General features: G+C 38.8%; 1 protein-coding gene across 2 annotated transcripts in view; it reads right to left on the bottom strand.

The window, feature by feature from the left end:
* Positions 1 to 3051: 3051 nt before the first annotated feature.
* The window catches only part of EFNA5 (ephrin A5), a 222573-nt gene continuing 207264 nt past the window's right edge, over positions 3052 to 18360 (bottom strand). Inside the window, exons 3-5 of one of the 2 annotated variants that reach the window (XM_074856320.1) lie at positions 12644 to 12709; positions 12184 to 12264; positions 3052 to 7262 (exon numbers count right to left, since the gene is read on the bottom strand). In XM_074856320.1, the coding sequence (XP_074712421.1) occupies positions 7141 to 7262; positions 12184 to 12264; positions 12644 to 12709 (269 nt within the window). In that variant the 3' untranslated portion in view covers positions 3052 to 7140. Of the gene's footprint in view, positions 7263 to 9345; positions 9403 to 12183; positions 12265 to 12643; positions 12710 to 18360 lie in introns of those variants that run through there. The other variant, XM_074856321.1, reaches the window with a different exon arrangement.

Below are 18360 nucleotides of genomic sequence, written 5' to 3'. Positions count from 1 at the left end.
AATAAGCAAGACTTTTACTCATGGACCGTTTACATGAGTAGCCATTTCCTTGACTCAAAGTTTGCTGTATACTTCCCACTGCTGCTTAGCCATGTGTAACTGAATGAGCTCTCTCTCTTTGTTCCCCACCCCTTCTCCATTCCCCTTGTAGTGAACAGAAGCATTGGGATACACACAGTGCAATGTAATGCACAGCATGCCAAGTTTCCACTGAAGCATTCACACCCAGTCAAGGGCCTGATTCTCCTGACCCTCCTCAGGCAAGGATGGTTGCTGCAGGACCACAGCTTGCCATTTGCAAAATGTAGCATTGCATTTATTCCCAAGTATAAAATGATCAGAACTCCAGTATCATATCACATCGGTTGCAACTTTAGGCCTAAAGATGCTTTGCTTTTGTTGCATGCAGATTCTAGACTTATTCCTGTTCTGCAACAGTGACAGTGACAGTGACAGTAGGAAAAAAAAAAAAAGCCTCCTAAACTTCTTGGACTCGGTGGTCAGTGATTAGCTGAACCTTTAGTTAAGATAATGCAAGTTACAGTACATGAGAACAAAAGCCACAGTGGATTCTCAGCAATAGAAGGAACAGATGGATGCTTATACCTACAGTATCCTACTGATGACCCTTCCTTTTACAAATACCATCCACACAAAAACTTCAGTTTTGCCAACAGCAGTTCTGTCCATGGATAAAGAAATGTGTTTAAATGTTAAAATTAGTACTGGGAAATATATATTTCTATGTGGGCTAGTGTGTACCACAAAATAGCACTTAGAGCATGCTTTGAACATAAGAACTGAAAGATAGCTGTGTGTAAGAATGCACTTAAGATTGTGTATAGAGAAAGAGGTACCTTCCTTCCTTTACTTCAGATACATTACAAGCTAGATAAGGATCTAGAAATCACTCTATACTCTTGATCTTGAATGCAGTGTATGCTTTCATGAAGTTCTAGGCAAAACAGACAACTCTTTTTCTTTCCCTCAGAGTAGGCATCTAGCTTCCACCCTGCAATTTCTTGTATTTATATTCCTCCTTATGTAACCAAATGATATGAGAACGTGCTTGAAGAACCATCATAGGAAAAATGAGTGTTTCAAGATGCGCTGGTGGCTGCAGAAGTTAACTTGTGGTTTGAATTCTTCCAAATTAAATATGACTGACAGTATCAGTCAGCTAACTGATTTATCTGGGAGGAGGGAACCAACAAAAAACCTGCTTAGCTCTTCAACATTTTTTGCAATATCACTTCCATTTTGAATTTTCTTTGAAGGATATTTTTGCATATAACAAATACTTTGTTTTAAAAGCTTCTATGTGGTCTAGGAGAAAATTTTAAGAAAAATTTTAAATTGGTGATATTTCAGCTTGCTTTGATTCATAGCAACAAATCAAAATGGTACTGAAAGCAAACAAACATAAACAGCTGTCTCATACAAGTGCTCTCTGTACTGCAGTCTTTACAGTGAAGACTGATTCTTGATCTGGGCTCTTAGGCATACACCTCTAATACAAAGTTCAATAATGTTTTAAACTAAACTTCCTAGTAAGGGCAAACGGTAACAAAAATAAAGAGTCATAAGGAAGGCATCACTTTTCAATCTTGCATTGTTAAAACCTGTAAAAAGTTTAACCATCCCAGTTGGTTACCACATCTCTAATTTATGTAAGTCAAAGCTTTGTTTTGAATGAATAAAGCACTTTTTGGCACACAACCATATCACGGTGGTATGATGCATGCCTGAATATTCCTGTGAATGCCCTCAGAGGTACTTTCTGAGCAGAATTATTCTGCAGAAGGAAAGATGAGGGAGCACAAAGGCTCATTGTGCACACTAATGCAGAAAAATGAAATCAAATACCATTCTCAGAGAAAGCCGAGTGTCTTCTGAGCAAAGGCTATTAAGTGTGTCAGACTGGAGGATATTTTCTGGACGTGGCTATTATGTTAAGACATACTGAACATGTGTCACTTATAACCCTGCCCTGGTTGTAACATCACAGCTCTGGAGAAAAAAGTCTGGTGTATCAATTCTTTGTATCAAATCACACACAATTCTCTCACCAAGCTGTCACTTCTCATTTGTAAAGAAGGTTAGAGTAAGTTGTAATTAGTACTTGCTGCCCTGTCAACTAATTAGATGTAATAAAAAGCTCTCAGTGAGTTTAATGCTAATATGGTGTAATTACAGCTGAGTTTTGAATTCATGATGCATGTATTACAGTTTTTGGTATGTGCCCCCTACCTTCTATGACCTAAGTTTTCAGGTTAAATTTATCATATGAATAGTGAGCAGGTGCTGCCAAAGACAACCATTTCAGACCTAAATACAAGTCAATCTCAATCCAGTCCTGTGCATTTTTAGAGGCACTACATCAGTCTCTAGAGTCGGGGGTGGAAGGAAGGGGGAGGAGAAACCGTCCTCCAGTTTCTTGCTTCCCCATTCTTCCTCTTCCCTTCAGGAGTCACCCTTGCTCAAATTCTCCCATCCATGAAACTCCCACTGTTCTCAGACTTTTTCCTCCCTTTTGTAAAGAAAAACATGTCTGAGTTTTCAAGGCCACTTTCAACCCCATCTCTTTGTCAGTCTGAAGGGCATCCTGGGTAGAGGGGCACCATGTGCGACTGCCCTGTTTGCACACCTCTGGGTCTTGCTCTGTTTCTCAAGAAGGAAGAGTTAAACCATACAACTACTTGTTACCCAGGGGAGTAAGGAGGACTGACTGGGAGGCCCAGAGCAGTGCAAAAGTGATGATGAAAACCCTGTAATTCACCAGCACTTGGTTGACATAGTTCCTTACTCTCCTATGTATTTGGAAGAGCTATGAACACACGAAAAAAAGGTGAAGAGCAGAGCAGCCAGACTTTAGATTAGCCAGGATGTTGGTAGTTACAGCCTAGATAGTCAGTCGTGCCCAATGCATTCTTCACACCTTCCCACTCATACTCCTCATTGCTTTCCATTGCCCACAAATATGTAAGGTATAAACAGCTCCCAGAATAAAGATGTAATTCATTGAACAGAAATGTAGCCTAAGAGAACCAATTAAAATGATGAAAATCTTCAATTTTATTTAAGTATAATTGTACGGACACGTGTATATACAAATACAGATCTTATGGGGCAGGTTGGGGTTTTTTTAACATTTTCTTTTAAGTTCATATAATGTAAGCATTTCAAAAACAGCACTCGATGAGTAAGTGCAAAGAAACTGCAAAGCAGGGCAGTACAAGCACAGGACCACACTGAGCAGGACTTTCATACCCAGATGCATACACAATGAGTGTCTTCAATGGTGTGTCAAGAGTAAGTATGGAAAGCGGATTTTGCAGACTCATGGGTAACCTCCAACATGCCAGCATCTATTAAACTGTACAGACAATGGCAGCAAGCCTATTTTAGGGAGATTTGTCTCACATCCGAGAAGCTTGAGGGCGAATGCATGGGAAAAACTCAGTGATGCCAGATCAGAAACAGATCCGCCCATTCACAGCTCCAAAAAAAAAAAAAAAAGAGGGTGGGAGAGGAGGAAGGGCAGGAAGAGGGAAGTGTGGAGGGTTGTACATTAAAACGGGTGATTACAAAATCCAAGTGTAATGAAAGGAGAAGAATTAACACTCTAAGCCTCTGAAAGTGACTGAATCATTGCCCTCACAAGGCAATGGATTAAGTTCAGTTTTGAGGGTTAGGGGTGGGAATCAACAGGTACAAATACAACCATTTTCCTTCCACAGTTATATAGGAAAGGAAACAATCTATTCATCTACTCTCAGTACCTCCCAAATTTGTTTCTAGTTCTTTTGGAACCAAGAACATATATACATCGCACATGACACTGGCAAGATCCCTTTCTGGAAAAAAAACTATTCATGGAAACAAAACCAGAAGGAAAACAGGAGGAAAAATAATAAAAAATAAACAAACAAACAAAGTAACAGAAGAGTTGTTATATCCCCGAAGCCTTTTTAGAAACAAACATGATACAAGAGAACAGAAACTAACACAGAAACCACAGGGCTACAACATCAGACCTTTAAACACTGAGGACAAAACACTGATTATCAAAAGTCATGTTGTTCCAGGTCTTGACATTGTGAAGTCTTGCAATAGATGAACGGTTTTCAAAGATGAATCCTGTATGCTGCAGTGTCATGGCCACTTGTCTCTCAGTTCTCAGCCATGATCACACTTCATGCTTCAAAGCTCTGTCTTGTAATCAACGTGTGATTTTAATATCCTGAAAGTCTATTGTTCTCACTTACAAAAGACATAAGAATCAAATTAATACTTTATTATCAAACACTATATACAACAGAGGTTGCTAATAATACAGAATTTAAAGAACATAGCTTTAAGTTTCACTTGTCTTTCCTTCGCCATCCAAGTAAGTACAGTACAAAACAATATTCTAAACTAACACGAAATGTTACCTTGTCTATTAAAGGATACACAGTATCCACTAAACTGACTGATCCCTATTTTCCCTGCTTCACATTGCAATGCCCTTGGCAGGCAGGAGTGCAGGTCATGGGGGTAAGTAAACCACCTAGGCTGAGGGAGAATCAGTCCCTCAGACTTGAGCTGGGGCAGATAAAGGGAAAGGGAACAGAAATCTCCTTAATTTGCACCAACATCTGCATTTAAAACATTCAGAGATTTGCAACACAACACAAAGCCCATCAGCATTTATGTACTTCATATGACCTGGATTGCCTGATGCCATCAAGTATCAAACCCACAGCGTCTGGTACGTTACCAGCCACGCCATGCCAGGCAGCACAGGGACCTGCCTTGCAGGTACATCACTCATGCTGTTCCTCATCTACACAGCAGGGCTCTGTGATAAAACAAAAGGGTGAATTTCACCAGGAGTAACACTAATGAAAATCCTTTGCTGTAGATAAACGTATGTCTTCAACTATGATATCATTCAGAAACAAAGGATGAAAAATGAAGTCACCATTTCTACATTAAATTGGCACTACTGTTATGACTGCCTTCAACTGCGATAAATCATTTTAATATGGTTACCTATCATGCAATATTATCTGTAATCTGGTTAATAATCCATTGATAAGGTGCATTTTGATTAAGATCACCTCATCCAAAGCTTTTTAGTTCCTACAGTAAGTATTAAGTGTGTGTACCAAGCACATCCACATTAAATAAAGTACCAGATAGCCTGTAGTGAGATGATGACTTCCCTCACTGTTTAGACTGCATATCTTTATTGTGTGCACTTCACACTAGAGGAAATTTCCCATGTTCCTCCTGTAAGCATGAGCCCTGTATTAATGACTGTGTTGTATGATATCAGGCAAGCCCAGATCATAGTTTAGCATGCATAAACCTTCCTTTACATATTAAATTTATTTCCCCCTTTCCTCCTTTTTAAAATATTGGGCTGCTTCAACTTCTGGAAAGCTTTTCTTCATTAAAAAAAAAGTCCACAAAGTGCTGTCCATTAATGGTATCACTCAATTTTGTTATGGCAGACTTTTTCTTCAGAATTAATACAGAAAACCTTAGTTTTGCTTGAATGTGCTCCATGTTTTCTTTCACATTTGACATAATTATCACAGTTTTTGTCAGAAAAGCTCTGTTTCAGTCCCAGTCTGATATTTCCCTGATTATGCTCAGCAGTCCAAATTTCATGGCAGACTAGCCAAAAATACCCCAAGGCTTGCACTTCCTGGCAAATGACTTTTTGAAGTTCTACATTAGCCAAGGCTCAGATTCCTTAAACAGGGTCACTCCTAATTCCACCAAACAAGACAGTCCCGTTTCCTAATTGCATCAAGGGTTACCACTTCTCTCACATGTTTAAATAGGACAAGCATATATACTCACTCTCAGCATAAAGTATATCTAAATAATGTATTTTCTATTCTAGTGGATTTTTAAAAAAATATTTTGTTAAGTCTTTGGGAGCCCATCTAGTTTATCTCCAGCTGATAAACATGTTTTCTCTACTTTTCAAACTGTGCTGGAAGGGGAAAAGATAAAAAATCAACACTTGAATTTGTACTCCACACTTCTTTTCTTTCCCCCCACCAAAGAATGCTACTAGACTGTCCTGGCTTCTTCTACATGTGATTTATTCCCATGACTGAGGAACTTGCAGGAGAGACAAATCAAGAGCACACTGGAGATCCTGTGTCCCAAACATGTTTCCTCTGGCCACTGATGTCCTCTCTTAGCATGTATTAACACCCCGAGCAGCATCCAAGGCTATCAAGCTACTAAGTCAGCGCTGGGGAAGGTCACTTTATTCTCAAAAGTGCCTCTGCATTTCAAGAAAAAAATTGTAGCACCACGGTGATTTGTTTTAAAATAAAATAATCCGGTGTGCATTATCCCCTTAAAACGAAATAACAGAGGCACTCACACCCCCAGTGAAGTTTCCTAAATCTGACCTTGCTTGCTGTGTGCTAACATTCCTAAATACTAACTTCTTCCTCTCATCAAAGACAGCGTTTCTACTCACGAGCACAAATTTTACTGTCAAAGATGTTTCATGACAGTCCTATAAGAAACATAATTTTTCCCTTTCAGAAGCCTGTTCATTTAGAAATTCCTGGAGGAAATGGGTGTTATATTATATCTATTCTTAATATTTCCCCTCTGATCCTGACATGGTGACACGATGCCTTGCATGATCATCTTACAGTGCTGAATGAGAAGGCATAAATATTGTATCAGAGAGAAAAACTCTCCCAGGCTTTCACTCACTTTCCTTATCCTTCACTGACTGCATCTGCCACTATTCTTCCTTGTCCACATATGGATGACACAGTGAGCTAGCAGAGGTGACTTCTTAAAAGAGAATGCAGAGGAAAATAAGAATCACTAGTGTCACTATTATAGTTTGGCATTTTCATCTGGAGTCCTTTTATTTATATGGAGGGGTTAAGAAAGTCACAGGGTAGGTAGGGATGGGTGCTGAAGCTAGTTATCCCCTTCAGATTTTTGCTGAGTTCAGGCTAAAAGGGAGAAGAAAAGGGAAAAGGGAAAAATAACAATTTGACATCTGCAAAAACAATAAAGTCCCTTTCCTGGGATGAGCAGTTAGGTGGATCTCTGATGTTCCAAGACCCTGATATTTTCTGCGACAGGTTGCCGGAGCATACTGTGCTATAATATCAAAAGCATTGCCAGGAGGAACAATAGAGTTGCCAAAAGCCGGCTGGGTATCCTTGGTGTCTGTGCCGCATTCTCACCACGGGATGGCTCGGCTGACTCATGTACGGTATCATCTGTTCAAACAGAAAGCACACATTCCAATGAGATTTTCCATCCTTAATAAACTCTCACTGAGCCGACAACAGTAAGTAGATTTCAGTGCCTTTATGAAATAGGGCAATGAACCTTGTGCTGTCATTGACTTTCACAAGCGCGTAACACTTCATTATGTAACCAACTTGGGGCCAAGTCCTGCATTTCTTACTGGCAAAACTCCCACTGAAGACCAGAGGAGCAGAAAGTAAGTCAGATTTCAGCAGATTGAGGAATAAAAGATTTCTCTTCTAATAAAACACTGTAGCTCTGGCTTTGGATGGCTCATTAGATAGCAATGTCAATAGGGAGGCAGCTAAATAAAAACACCTGATTTTCAAAATGGCTTGAAGAAGAGTTGCACATGCTCAGAATTAATTTCACAGTTAATTCATCTACTGAGTTACAGATTTTGGTTCCTAAATTTGAAACTACAGCCTGTGAACCCAAGCATATATTCTACTTCCACGCATACAATTTCCACAGAAGCATACCACATCTGGAGATGCACAGGTGGTATAAGATCAGTCTCCCCTTCTTGAAACAGAATTTTAAAGGCTAACACAGGACAGTCTCCCATTTTATAGAATACATACTCAATTTGGGAAATTTCATAGGTAACAGACTACCTTTTATGGTACAGATCTACAGATTTACATATATGCTGCTAAAACTAATGAAAAAAGAATCAGCTGAGTTGGGAAAACGTGCTTAGATATTAGTGGCAGAAGAAAACACAGTAGCAAATACTAAATTTATGATACCTTATAAAGCTGTTTAGTTTTTGTAAGCTAAAGATCAGCATTAAAGCCACAGATTGCAACATAAAAAAAGGTGGGTAAAGTCAAATTCAAAGCTCTACATAACCTCAGCTATCTAATCTGGCTACTTTAAAAGTAATGTCTCTGAGGCTTGACACAAAAAGTCAGCTCTGGGTTTGAATTTTCTTAGTACTAAATAAATGAAATAAGCTAAATCTTTTTAGGAAGTGTGAAGTGGCCTCAAAATGTATTCATAAGTTATTTTAGAATGTCTAAATTTCCAGGAAAATTAATAGTATCTCACTACTTAGTGTAATAAGCTCCCCCATTTTATGAGAGATGTTGACACATCTGTGATGTATCTGTCCCATAGCTCCCATCTCAACGAACTGCACTGACAGGATGACACTGGGTGAGAGCTGTGCAATTCCAATTAGAGGCACTAAGGGAAGCAGGAGTCAGGACATTGGGATCACCATACTCCTTTGGCATGGAGCCTTTCATGTGTCTTAGCTTTAGCTAGAAACAAGCTCCCTCCCCGTCATACCCTTGACACCTAGCACAAAAGCATGTAGAGCACTTAGCATAATTTAGGTTAATAGGCTCTTCAGCCCCAGTTTGGTTGCACAGCAAGATGCACAGTAAACCGGATTAGCAATTTATCACTTTTTTTTCCCATCACTAATTGACGCTACAATCACATCATGCTTATCAACAGGTCTTCAGTGCTGCAAGGCAAAAGTATGAAAAGCAAGCACTGATCAGCTATAAATACTTTCACGTTTGTGAGAAAGGGCCATCATCACATGAAAGTCCCACTGATGTCAGTGGCAAACACTGGCTGGAATGACTTTGGTTACAGCTCCCCACCAGGTACAGCAGGGAAACCCTCCCAGGCACTTCAGCCCTGAAGGAGGCCCTAATATTTTTCCTCCAGAATTGTTCCAAAGGAAGCTAAAAATTTCAGTGAATGCTGGCTACTGAAAAGTAACAGTTTCAGTGGCTGTCAATAACAAAAGCTGTTTCACATTTCATTTCCAAGTTACACTCTTGTACATCGGTGACACTACAATGAGAATACAGTACTTCACAAGAGCAGCTTCCCAATAAAATCATACTCTAAGATGTTAACAGGGAAAAGTATCCCTGTTCTAACTGTCAGCTCTACCTCCTTTCATATATTTAGAGTCAGCTCTTCCCAATTTGGAAACATTCACTCACTGCTGATGAACTAAAACTACAGAGGAGAATGATGTACATTACCTTCTACCTCTTTCATCATCAATAGAATTGCAAATAAGTCTGAATTTGCAACATTGAATGTCAACAGTTTTGTCCTAATTACATCCATGAGTCAGCACTAAAACACAATAGGGCAGAATTAGTGTAGAGCAGTAATAAATCCTCATTCTCTTTAACTATTGGATACTGCCATGACTGGAACACTGGCTTCTGCTAAAAAAACCTAAACGAAAAAGCCCTAAACTAAAACAATTAATTCTCTTAAATGACAAATATGGAGATCTTCTGTGATGGCATTTTTATAGAGCCATTCTTCACAGAAGAATTAAATTTCATGTAACATTAAGGAGTTCTTTTCAAGAAATCATCTGTGTTTTCTGTCAGTGCAGTCCTAAAGTTTCTGCACTCATGTATTAGAGCACATGATTCACTTTACAAATATGATTTTACTTGGAGTTGCAGAGGTTTAACACTGCACAATCTTTAATGCTGGGGGAAAAGATTTTGCTTTATTTTAAACACTGAAGGCAAGTGATGAAGAGGACAAAATTCCTGAGTAAAATCTGGAAGATCACTGCTGAAGACTGGGAATGCCAGCAGTAACTAGAAAAAAGTATTTTGACAGCCATGAATTTTCCAGATTACACAGCTTTACATCATATGTTTCAGATATAATTTTTTCCAGATACGCACAGCTGCAATTTTTGTTTAGGGACTTTATTTTCATTATGAAGGAGGAAGAGAAGGGGAGGACAGGAACAGGGCCAATTAATTTAATCATTTCTGTGTGAAAGTGTGATCTCTATAGACCAGTTTCCTACAAATTTCTGAACAAAAGCAGTGAAGTTACAACAGTTCAAAAACCACACAAATGGTGATTTTTAAAAGAAAGATGATAGTAAGTAAGCTGCTGAACATGACCCTCCCTCCCAATTCTTCTGTGTACTGTGAAAGAAGACAGTGGCAGGCTAGGGAAGAGCACAGAAGCAAAAGATGCACGTCAGACGCAGGTAAATTAGTACATGACACAGATCACACGCAACAAGATCCACTAAGGCAGCAGCACGTCTAACAGCCTAAAAACATTGAAGTGTGACAGCAATTGGCAGATCTGGGAATGACTGATTATCTAATGGTGACTAGTCCAAATAATAATGCAAATATACACTGATGTCCGGAGTGGGAACTTTTTGGTACCAAACCTTCTCATTAAAGCTACTACTTCCTCCTGGTAACACTAACAGTATTTCATCTCAGACTGCAGGATGCTCTTTGTATGATTTTGGTTCCCCAGTTTAGCTGGTCCTTTCTAACAATGTGCTTTTGTGATGGTGCTAGTTATGTATAGCCATTTAATGGGAAGCACTGCTGAAAAAAATTGCTGAGTAAGTTGCTAAAACCAGGCATTTATTGCTCGGATGATCTCTTTTACAAACCAGTAACAGGAGAAATACTCATTAATTAGCCCACATTCACCAAATCACAAAATGTAAAAAAGTGCATTGAGTTTCCAGTTCACAGGTTACCTAAAGATAGAGAAAGATCATCCTAGTGCCTTCTGCAGAAGAATGCTGTTAATAAGTGTGCAAATGCATCTAATGTAAATGCACACTCCTTACATTTAGATTTGCTTTGAGAATATCTTTAACTCTCAAATCCAAAGTTTTTAGGAGAGTTCCAAAAATCCTCTTAAAGAAAAATAATAAAATCTATTGTGTATCCATAGGTAAATCATTCAAACTGGATAACTTGTGAAAGCCTTATTTATACTTCTGTATAAAGAATGACTTTTAGTTAAAGGAACTGCAAATAACAAAGAACAAAAAAATAGTATGTTGCTTCATATCAAAGGGGAAGTCTCTTTCAAATAAAGAGAAGAAAAAAAAGATCTTGGTAATCTGTTCTTCAGAGTATATAAATGGTATGTGTGTAATTTTTTTCTGGTATAATTTGTTTATTTAACTGTGTATTTAATTATTAAGGCTTGAACACAGCAATGCGTGAGCAGTGTGTAGGTACATATAAAACAAACAGGTAATGCTACTACTGCAAACACTTCTCCTACTTATTTGCCTAATTTTAATGTCATGAGCCATCCCACTGAAGTTTACTCACACACCTAGAAATAAACATGCTTCTATCTGTCATAAACCTGAGACATACAAACAATACACATGCACTTTCCACACAGAGACACATTAGCTTGATTGATGGTGGAGGTTAATATAACTTTGTCCTGGGCAGATGAGGGGCTTTATCACAGCAAGCATTATTCTTAAGGCAGTGTTTTGCAAAAGAAGACAGGGAAGTCCCCCAAAACTTAAGTTTGCTTCAGTAAAAACAGGACAGGAATTTATATATATCAGAGCGTGCATGCATGATACTTTGCCTAACCAAATATACATACAAATATATATAATTTTAAGGGACTAATTTCTTACATAAATAGTCAGTTGCATTCCTGTCTCATGCACCAGCATTAAACAATCAGTGGTTCTGCTTTTCTGAAAGTCTTCTGAAACCACATAATAAATGAAGTATGCCCACTGACTTTATTTCTAAAACTTTGGGCCCAGTTAGTAAATAGTGTTTTGCCAACATGCTGGGTGTTTGGCTTGGATGGGCCTGTGACTTCAGGATACTGGTGAAAATTTTACACTGACACACACCATATTTTATTAAACCACATCACCCAAAAACCAAATAAAGCAACATTTCTCCTCCCCTGCATTAAACAAGGATACAGGAAATATACCATAAGCAATGTTAGCACTGCTAGAAATGTGCAAAACCAGAGCAGTTGTACCATGCAAAGCATACAGAGAGAAGAGGGAAAAAAGTACTGAAGCACCAGAGGAATACACGCATTTGTTAAAAGAGATTCTCTAAGCATACTAACCTGCTGGTTCTAATGAATTTTCTACTTTGTCGTTAACATCGAAAACACGATCATGAACACCTATAGTTTTCATACAGCTGTCTATAACAAAAATAGAGATAACAGCCAAATATGTTAGTGAGATACCCTTAAACTCCCCTCTTTCCTTTTTTTCTTTTTTCTCTCTATTCACTATATATAATTAAGCATATTTATAAAGTGGCACTTGTCCAAATGCCAGTATAGTCTTCTGTTTGTACGACAGTTTAAGAAGCAACAAGTTAGCAACTGCCATGTAATTAAAACAAAACTTTATGAAAAATGATAAGAAAATACAATGAAAATCATAACACAAATGTTGCTGTACAGACCAGATACACAAGATTTAACAGTATAAAAAAGATTTACTGCTGTTTACTAGATCACACTGTAAAGCATGTGCTACAAAGCCACCCTCGAAAGCTTAATCTGAAGAACTTACTTGCTGGTCGCACAAAGACCTTAAGCTTTAGACAGGATCTCCTTCCATTATCTGGGATCGCAGAAGCTGTAAATGGGGAAGGAAAGACAAGTGGAAGAGTAAGAGAGTGAAAATGCAAATCATCTCTTGTGCTAGAATAAAATATCCTTTATCTTCCCTTCATCTGAAGGGCTGGACAGATTTCAGCCTCTGCATGTAATGTCTTCAATTGCACACAGTAGCTTGATTATGCAAAGCAGGGAACAAACTTCAGATTTCATTCTAATCCCTTTTTTTATTATTTTACATGGAAAAAGTGAAGCACGTGGTATTTTCGGTGTTTCATTATCTCCTTTTACCTTTCCACACCTTTTCATCAAGAGGTTGCTTAAAATTGTTTCTGATGTAATGCAGGTGTCTACTCTGAAAAAGTACAACTCAGAATAATTAAGATCACTTAGAGAAAAGCTAGTCTTGAAACACTAGGCCATAGGCTTTGGCAGCCTAAAAAGGGATGAAAAAACAAAATGACACTGAAAGTGACAATGCCAAAAATAGAACTATGTATGTACTCCCACAAAAGTAGAAATACATGCTATTAAATTCCACAGCAAAGTCAACCTCCATATGCTCCAATACATCTGCCTGTGTTGAGAAAATACTTATCTTGCTTCAGTCAAAACATGATTCCCCATGTTACATAGGTTACAAACTAAAATCATCTTATTTCTTCTTTCTGCCCTCCCTCATCGTTTCCCATTCAAAGTATTTTATTTAAGAGTATTTACTGTATTGGGAGAAAAAGAATAACTGGAAACATGTCTAGCACTAATGCAAAAGTTCATAGACATAAGACTAGTGTCTGCACCTACTTATTTCACAGGAATAAGTGCTGCTGTGAAAACTTCCTTCTAGAACCGTGCTTGCCTCAAAACACATGATCACAGCGAAATACGCCTGCCTGTCACCATAGACTGGATTCCCTAGTGTATTGTATGCCAACCTGAATACATTGGTAACTTTCATCAATGTCTGCAATTTTGAAATGGTACTTTGGACTGTAGTTCAACATGCACATTGGCAATCAAGCAACTGGACTTGGGCATGCAGATTTTCACTTTGTGAAAGATCATTTGCGTACATTTTTTTGCCCTTGCAAAAATCCTCAAAAGCTATAGCTGAAAAATATTGCCTGAAGCACTGCAAAGTAATTTTTATTTCATTGCATAGTCTCCCCCACTGTTCAAAAACCTATGTATTAAAGCAGAACAAGTTGCCTTTTGCAACAAAGGGCAACTATTGGAAGCTGTCTTGATTTACAAAAGATGATTGGGCTGGCAAGATGTTATTTTGTTCTGTTTATCACTGTTTCATCCATTTTTATTAATTCTGCCCTTGTTTGTGACAAATAACTAAAATTATTTGTACACACGCATACAAATGCACACTGTGTCTTCATGCTAAGCTCACACTTGAAGGGCTCCTCAATTAACTTGAAATAAATTCCCTTAGCTTTCGATGATGTGTTTCCAAGGCAGGTATCAGATTTTTCATAGAACTTACCAAGAAGAACTAGCAAATTCAGTACAAATACAAAAAAGGAGCAAAGTAAAGAGTCCAATACAGCTAACACTGTAGTTCTGCACTTGTTGAGAAGTGCTTGAAAAATTGTTTCACTCTTTTAATCGAAGGACAAAAAGTGTGTAGAAATGATGCTCCCCCCCCTTCACAAAGAGAAGCAGTTAAGAAGTGTTAACAGATGGTTTTGCTATAGGGTCTTACTAAATCAAAGTCAAAAAAACTCCCTCTACTGACATTTACAGTAACTGGTGTGTTATTTAGGGCACAATATTTGCACTCTGGGAATATTCAGGAAATTATGTCCTTTCTGTGGCCCTCTTTGAATATACACAATTGGCTAAATGCTTTGCTCAGACTAAACAGGCAGTTGTAGATTTATCAAAAGATAAGAATCCTATAGACATTACTACATTACTACCATAAAGGTGAAAATAACATTTCCAACATTAGCCAAAATAGGGTCCCTACAGTAATTTTCTCATTAATGGATTTTTCCCATTCAGAAATTATTTCAGAAGTGCAACATGACACATATTTAAAGGCAAGTTTTAGCTTTGATGCTTACATGCTGTTGTTTATGTCTATAAAATAAGCATGTTTTGCCCACTGATGTTTATTAGAATACTCTGTTCGTCACTGACTAACTAGGATACCACTGACTAGCTAGGATAGCTAGGAGCTAATAATATTCTATCTGTAAAAACAGAAAATTAATGCTTTGTAGATATAAAGTTTATGTGTACATAATATTTGCACACACCCAAGAGCAAACAACAGCTAGTGATTGGCCATGTTTTTGGAAGACAAATATTAAAATCCTTTCCCTGCTTAAATCTTTTTCCACCAGTCTTCACACAGGTTTGCAACTATAGACTATATCATGAACTGCAGCCCTATTGCAACAATAGCACTTGCATTTAAATCATCATCCCAGATACTGATGTAGTTTTAGCGATAAGTATAAACAAGTGGTTTTTTGCTTTCCAGGGAAATTATATACTGTCGATGTTTGCAGTAATGCCAGAATGATTCCTCTTTAATCAGTGTTTTACTCCTTCAGAAGGAATAATAATGACGAAAAAATAAATAAATCAAGTGACATATTGTTCTGCTCTCACATCTGCCTCAACAACCAAGACCAAGGTGATGAAGGGATACACTGCAACCTCTTTGTCCTTCCTGAGAAATTAAGAACTGCTTGCCAAGCTGCATGACTGCAATAATTTTTCTTTTTTCCTTTCTTCTTCTGCCTCCCTCTCCCTTCTCCTTTTCATCTTAAAAGAAAAAACACAGACCAGTTGCAGTTTTTGCCTTAAGACCAGGTGTATCACCCACAGCAAAGAGTCAGGCTGGCTCATATCATCTGTTCTCCTCTCACACACACTAAAGTAAGATTGTCAGTATTGTTCTGTTCTCTTCTCTGTCTTCTTTTTTCTGCAATATTTTCACAAGTATCCTATGAAAATCCTGCCTGTTGAATTAAGTTCTCCAGGATATGACGGCAACAGCTGTTTTGGTTTTTCTCCCCCACTTTCATCAACAAGTTCAAGATATTTTTTCTCTGAATGTTAGGCACATCATATTTGCTCCCTACCACAGAAAGCCAAAGGTCCTCATTAAATCTGGGGTTTTTTTGTAAGTTAATGCCTTGAAACTTGAACTCAAGTTGAAGTTTCAAGTCCTGTTCTTCTACATTAAAGTAGCTTTAATGGCAAACTCTTGCTGAAGAGGACAGAACTCCAAATCAGGGTGACATGGTTGACAGCATTTGACTAACAGCTATAAAGAAACACCAAACGACCAAAGCATCACAGTAGAAAGGATAAACGGCACATACTAACATTTACTAAGAATAAATGCTAAATATGCTTTTTCTGGAGCAGAAGTAATGCTGCAGCTAGGACCTAACAAATGTTGAGGCTTACATGAAAAATTCTGGGATCAGTTAGAACCAAAATTTCCTATCAGACCGACTGCAATTGGAAAAATTGAAGTCTTGACTTCAGGACCTCAGGGTAGGAAAGAGCAAAGCGTTAAGAGAGAAGAAATTTCAGTGGTTTTAAGGTGTTTTACTTTAGAGGAAAGGTGCGTTTATGATGGAGCAGTGTCTGGCCAACTCCCCGACACTCTCTTGCACATTTGGAAGAGAGTAACATTGCTGAACTCTGTAAAGGAGAAAGAGAACTGCTCTTTGTCAGCTGGGATCTATTAAAGTTGCTTCCCAGGTGAACTATTGTGGTTGTTGCTACATTCCACTGAACTTAGCTATAGTATAAGAATGTCCTTTCTAGGTGGTACAAAGAGAAATTTCATACTCCTCTCTGCACAAAACCAGGCTAGCCCCTAAGGCTTTTTTGGTATAAGGCTTGCCCATTTTAAAGGTGATATTAGCTATACAACAGAGGCCAGTTCTGAGAGCAGGAAGTCTCTGATGCTAACGGAGCTTGTCCCAAGCAACACTTTCCCTTTCAAAAGCCAAAATTCCCAAGAAAATACAATTGAAACCTTGCTGCACAAGAGAAAGAAACCTTTGAAAAAAAGATCCCTTATAAGGAGCAAATGAGGTTATATCCTCTTTTTTCCATGAATAGTATTAGAAAAGGTCTGACTGATCTAGGTTGTGTCAGGAAGAATCACAATGAAAAACAGATGAGGAGCTCTGCAGTGTTGGTAGTTCCTATATGTCCTTACAATTCCTATGATACTTGACTCCTCCCCTGCCCTACCTCTCTTTTACCAGCAACTTCATGACAATCTCCTGGGTCTCTCTTTTAAAGAACATGTTTTAGATTTCATGGCTACACAAAGACACAGATTTAGAAGGAATCGTACACTAAAATCCTAAGAAATCACAAGATATATGAGAACATCTCAATCATTATAAAAATAACTGGTTTGGTCTTTTTTTTTTTTTTTTTTTTTTTTTTTAACAGGAGAATTCCATGTTCCAGAAGAAATTCATGTCACAATCTCTTTATTCTTGAGATGAAAATTCCATCTCCATTAGTTGAACTAGAAAAAAAACCCATGCAATGAACATAGGACTAGTTCCAAGCTGGATCAAAAAATGGCTCATACAGACAAATTAGATGAGAAAATTTCTCTTCTCTGAATCACTTCTGGTTACCACTTTTATACCCTGTAAGTAAAGGAATGAGAGTGAAGAAAATTATTCTCTCCTCATCTAGAGCCAAACCATAAATATTTCAGTATTTGCTATCTAGATTTAAATATTGGAAAAAAAAAAAAATCCAGCTCCCTTCATCCCGCTCCTAATCAGTTCTCTGCTAGGAAACACATGGTACATTATTAAAATATTAGATATAAATAACAGGATAGGTCCTTCCTGACCCTGATAAGGCTTAGCAGAGTTATTTAATGACTGCAGGAGGCCACACATACAGAACAAAAACTAACATACACAGACAGCAGTGCAGGTTTTTCCCCTGTGTGCTGGGTTTATGTGGCAGGGTTTTTGATCGCGGGGCAGGGGTTACGGCCGTGGCCCCTGTGAGAAGTTTCTGGAAAGCTCCCGTGGCTCCAAGTAGAACCTGCCTTTGGCCAAGGCTGAGCCAATCAGAGACAGTGGCTGCGCCTCTGTGATAATGTATTTAAGAAGGGGAACCTGAGAGGGGAGTGAGGGAACTTTGAGGATAAGTTACAAGTGGGACACCTATGTGAATGCTGCGGTCAATGGAAGGAAGAAGGAGGAAGGCGGGGGAGGTGTGCCAGAGCAGAAAGACCCCCTGTATCGCATGGCGAGATAGCAGGGCCGCCCCCCTGCCACCCATGGAGGTCACCGGAGGAGCAGAGATCGGCCTGCAGCCTGTGGAGGACCCCCGGGACTCTGTGGGAAAAAGAAGCCCCCACTGTTGTAGTTCAGCACTGGGAGGACTGCAACATGTGGGGGTGACCCACACTGGAGCATCTCGAGAAGAATGCATCCCATGGGGAGGAGTCACAGCAGAGAGAGTTTGTGGAGGACTGTCTGCCATGAGAGGGACGCCACATAGAGCAGGGGAAGAATGCAGAAGTGTTTCCCCCCCACCTTGGAGGAAGAAGCAGCGGACTGCCTGCACCCCCCATCCCCACCCCTGTGCTGCTGAGGGAGGAGGGAGAGATATCGGGAACAAAACTGAGCCTGGCAAGAAGTGAAG

The sequence above is a fragment of the Strix uralensis genome, chromosome Z (assembly GCF_047716275.1).
Source record: "Strix uralensis isolate ZFMK-TIS-50842 chromosome Z, bStrUra1, whole genome shotgun sequence".
NCBI lineage: Eukaryota > Metazoa > Chordata > Aves > Strigiformes > Strigidae > Strix > Strix uralensis.
The sequence above is the reverse complement of the archived record's forward strand: the minus strand, read 5'-3'. Positions and strand labels throughout refer to the sequence as shown.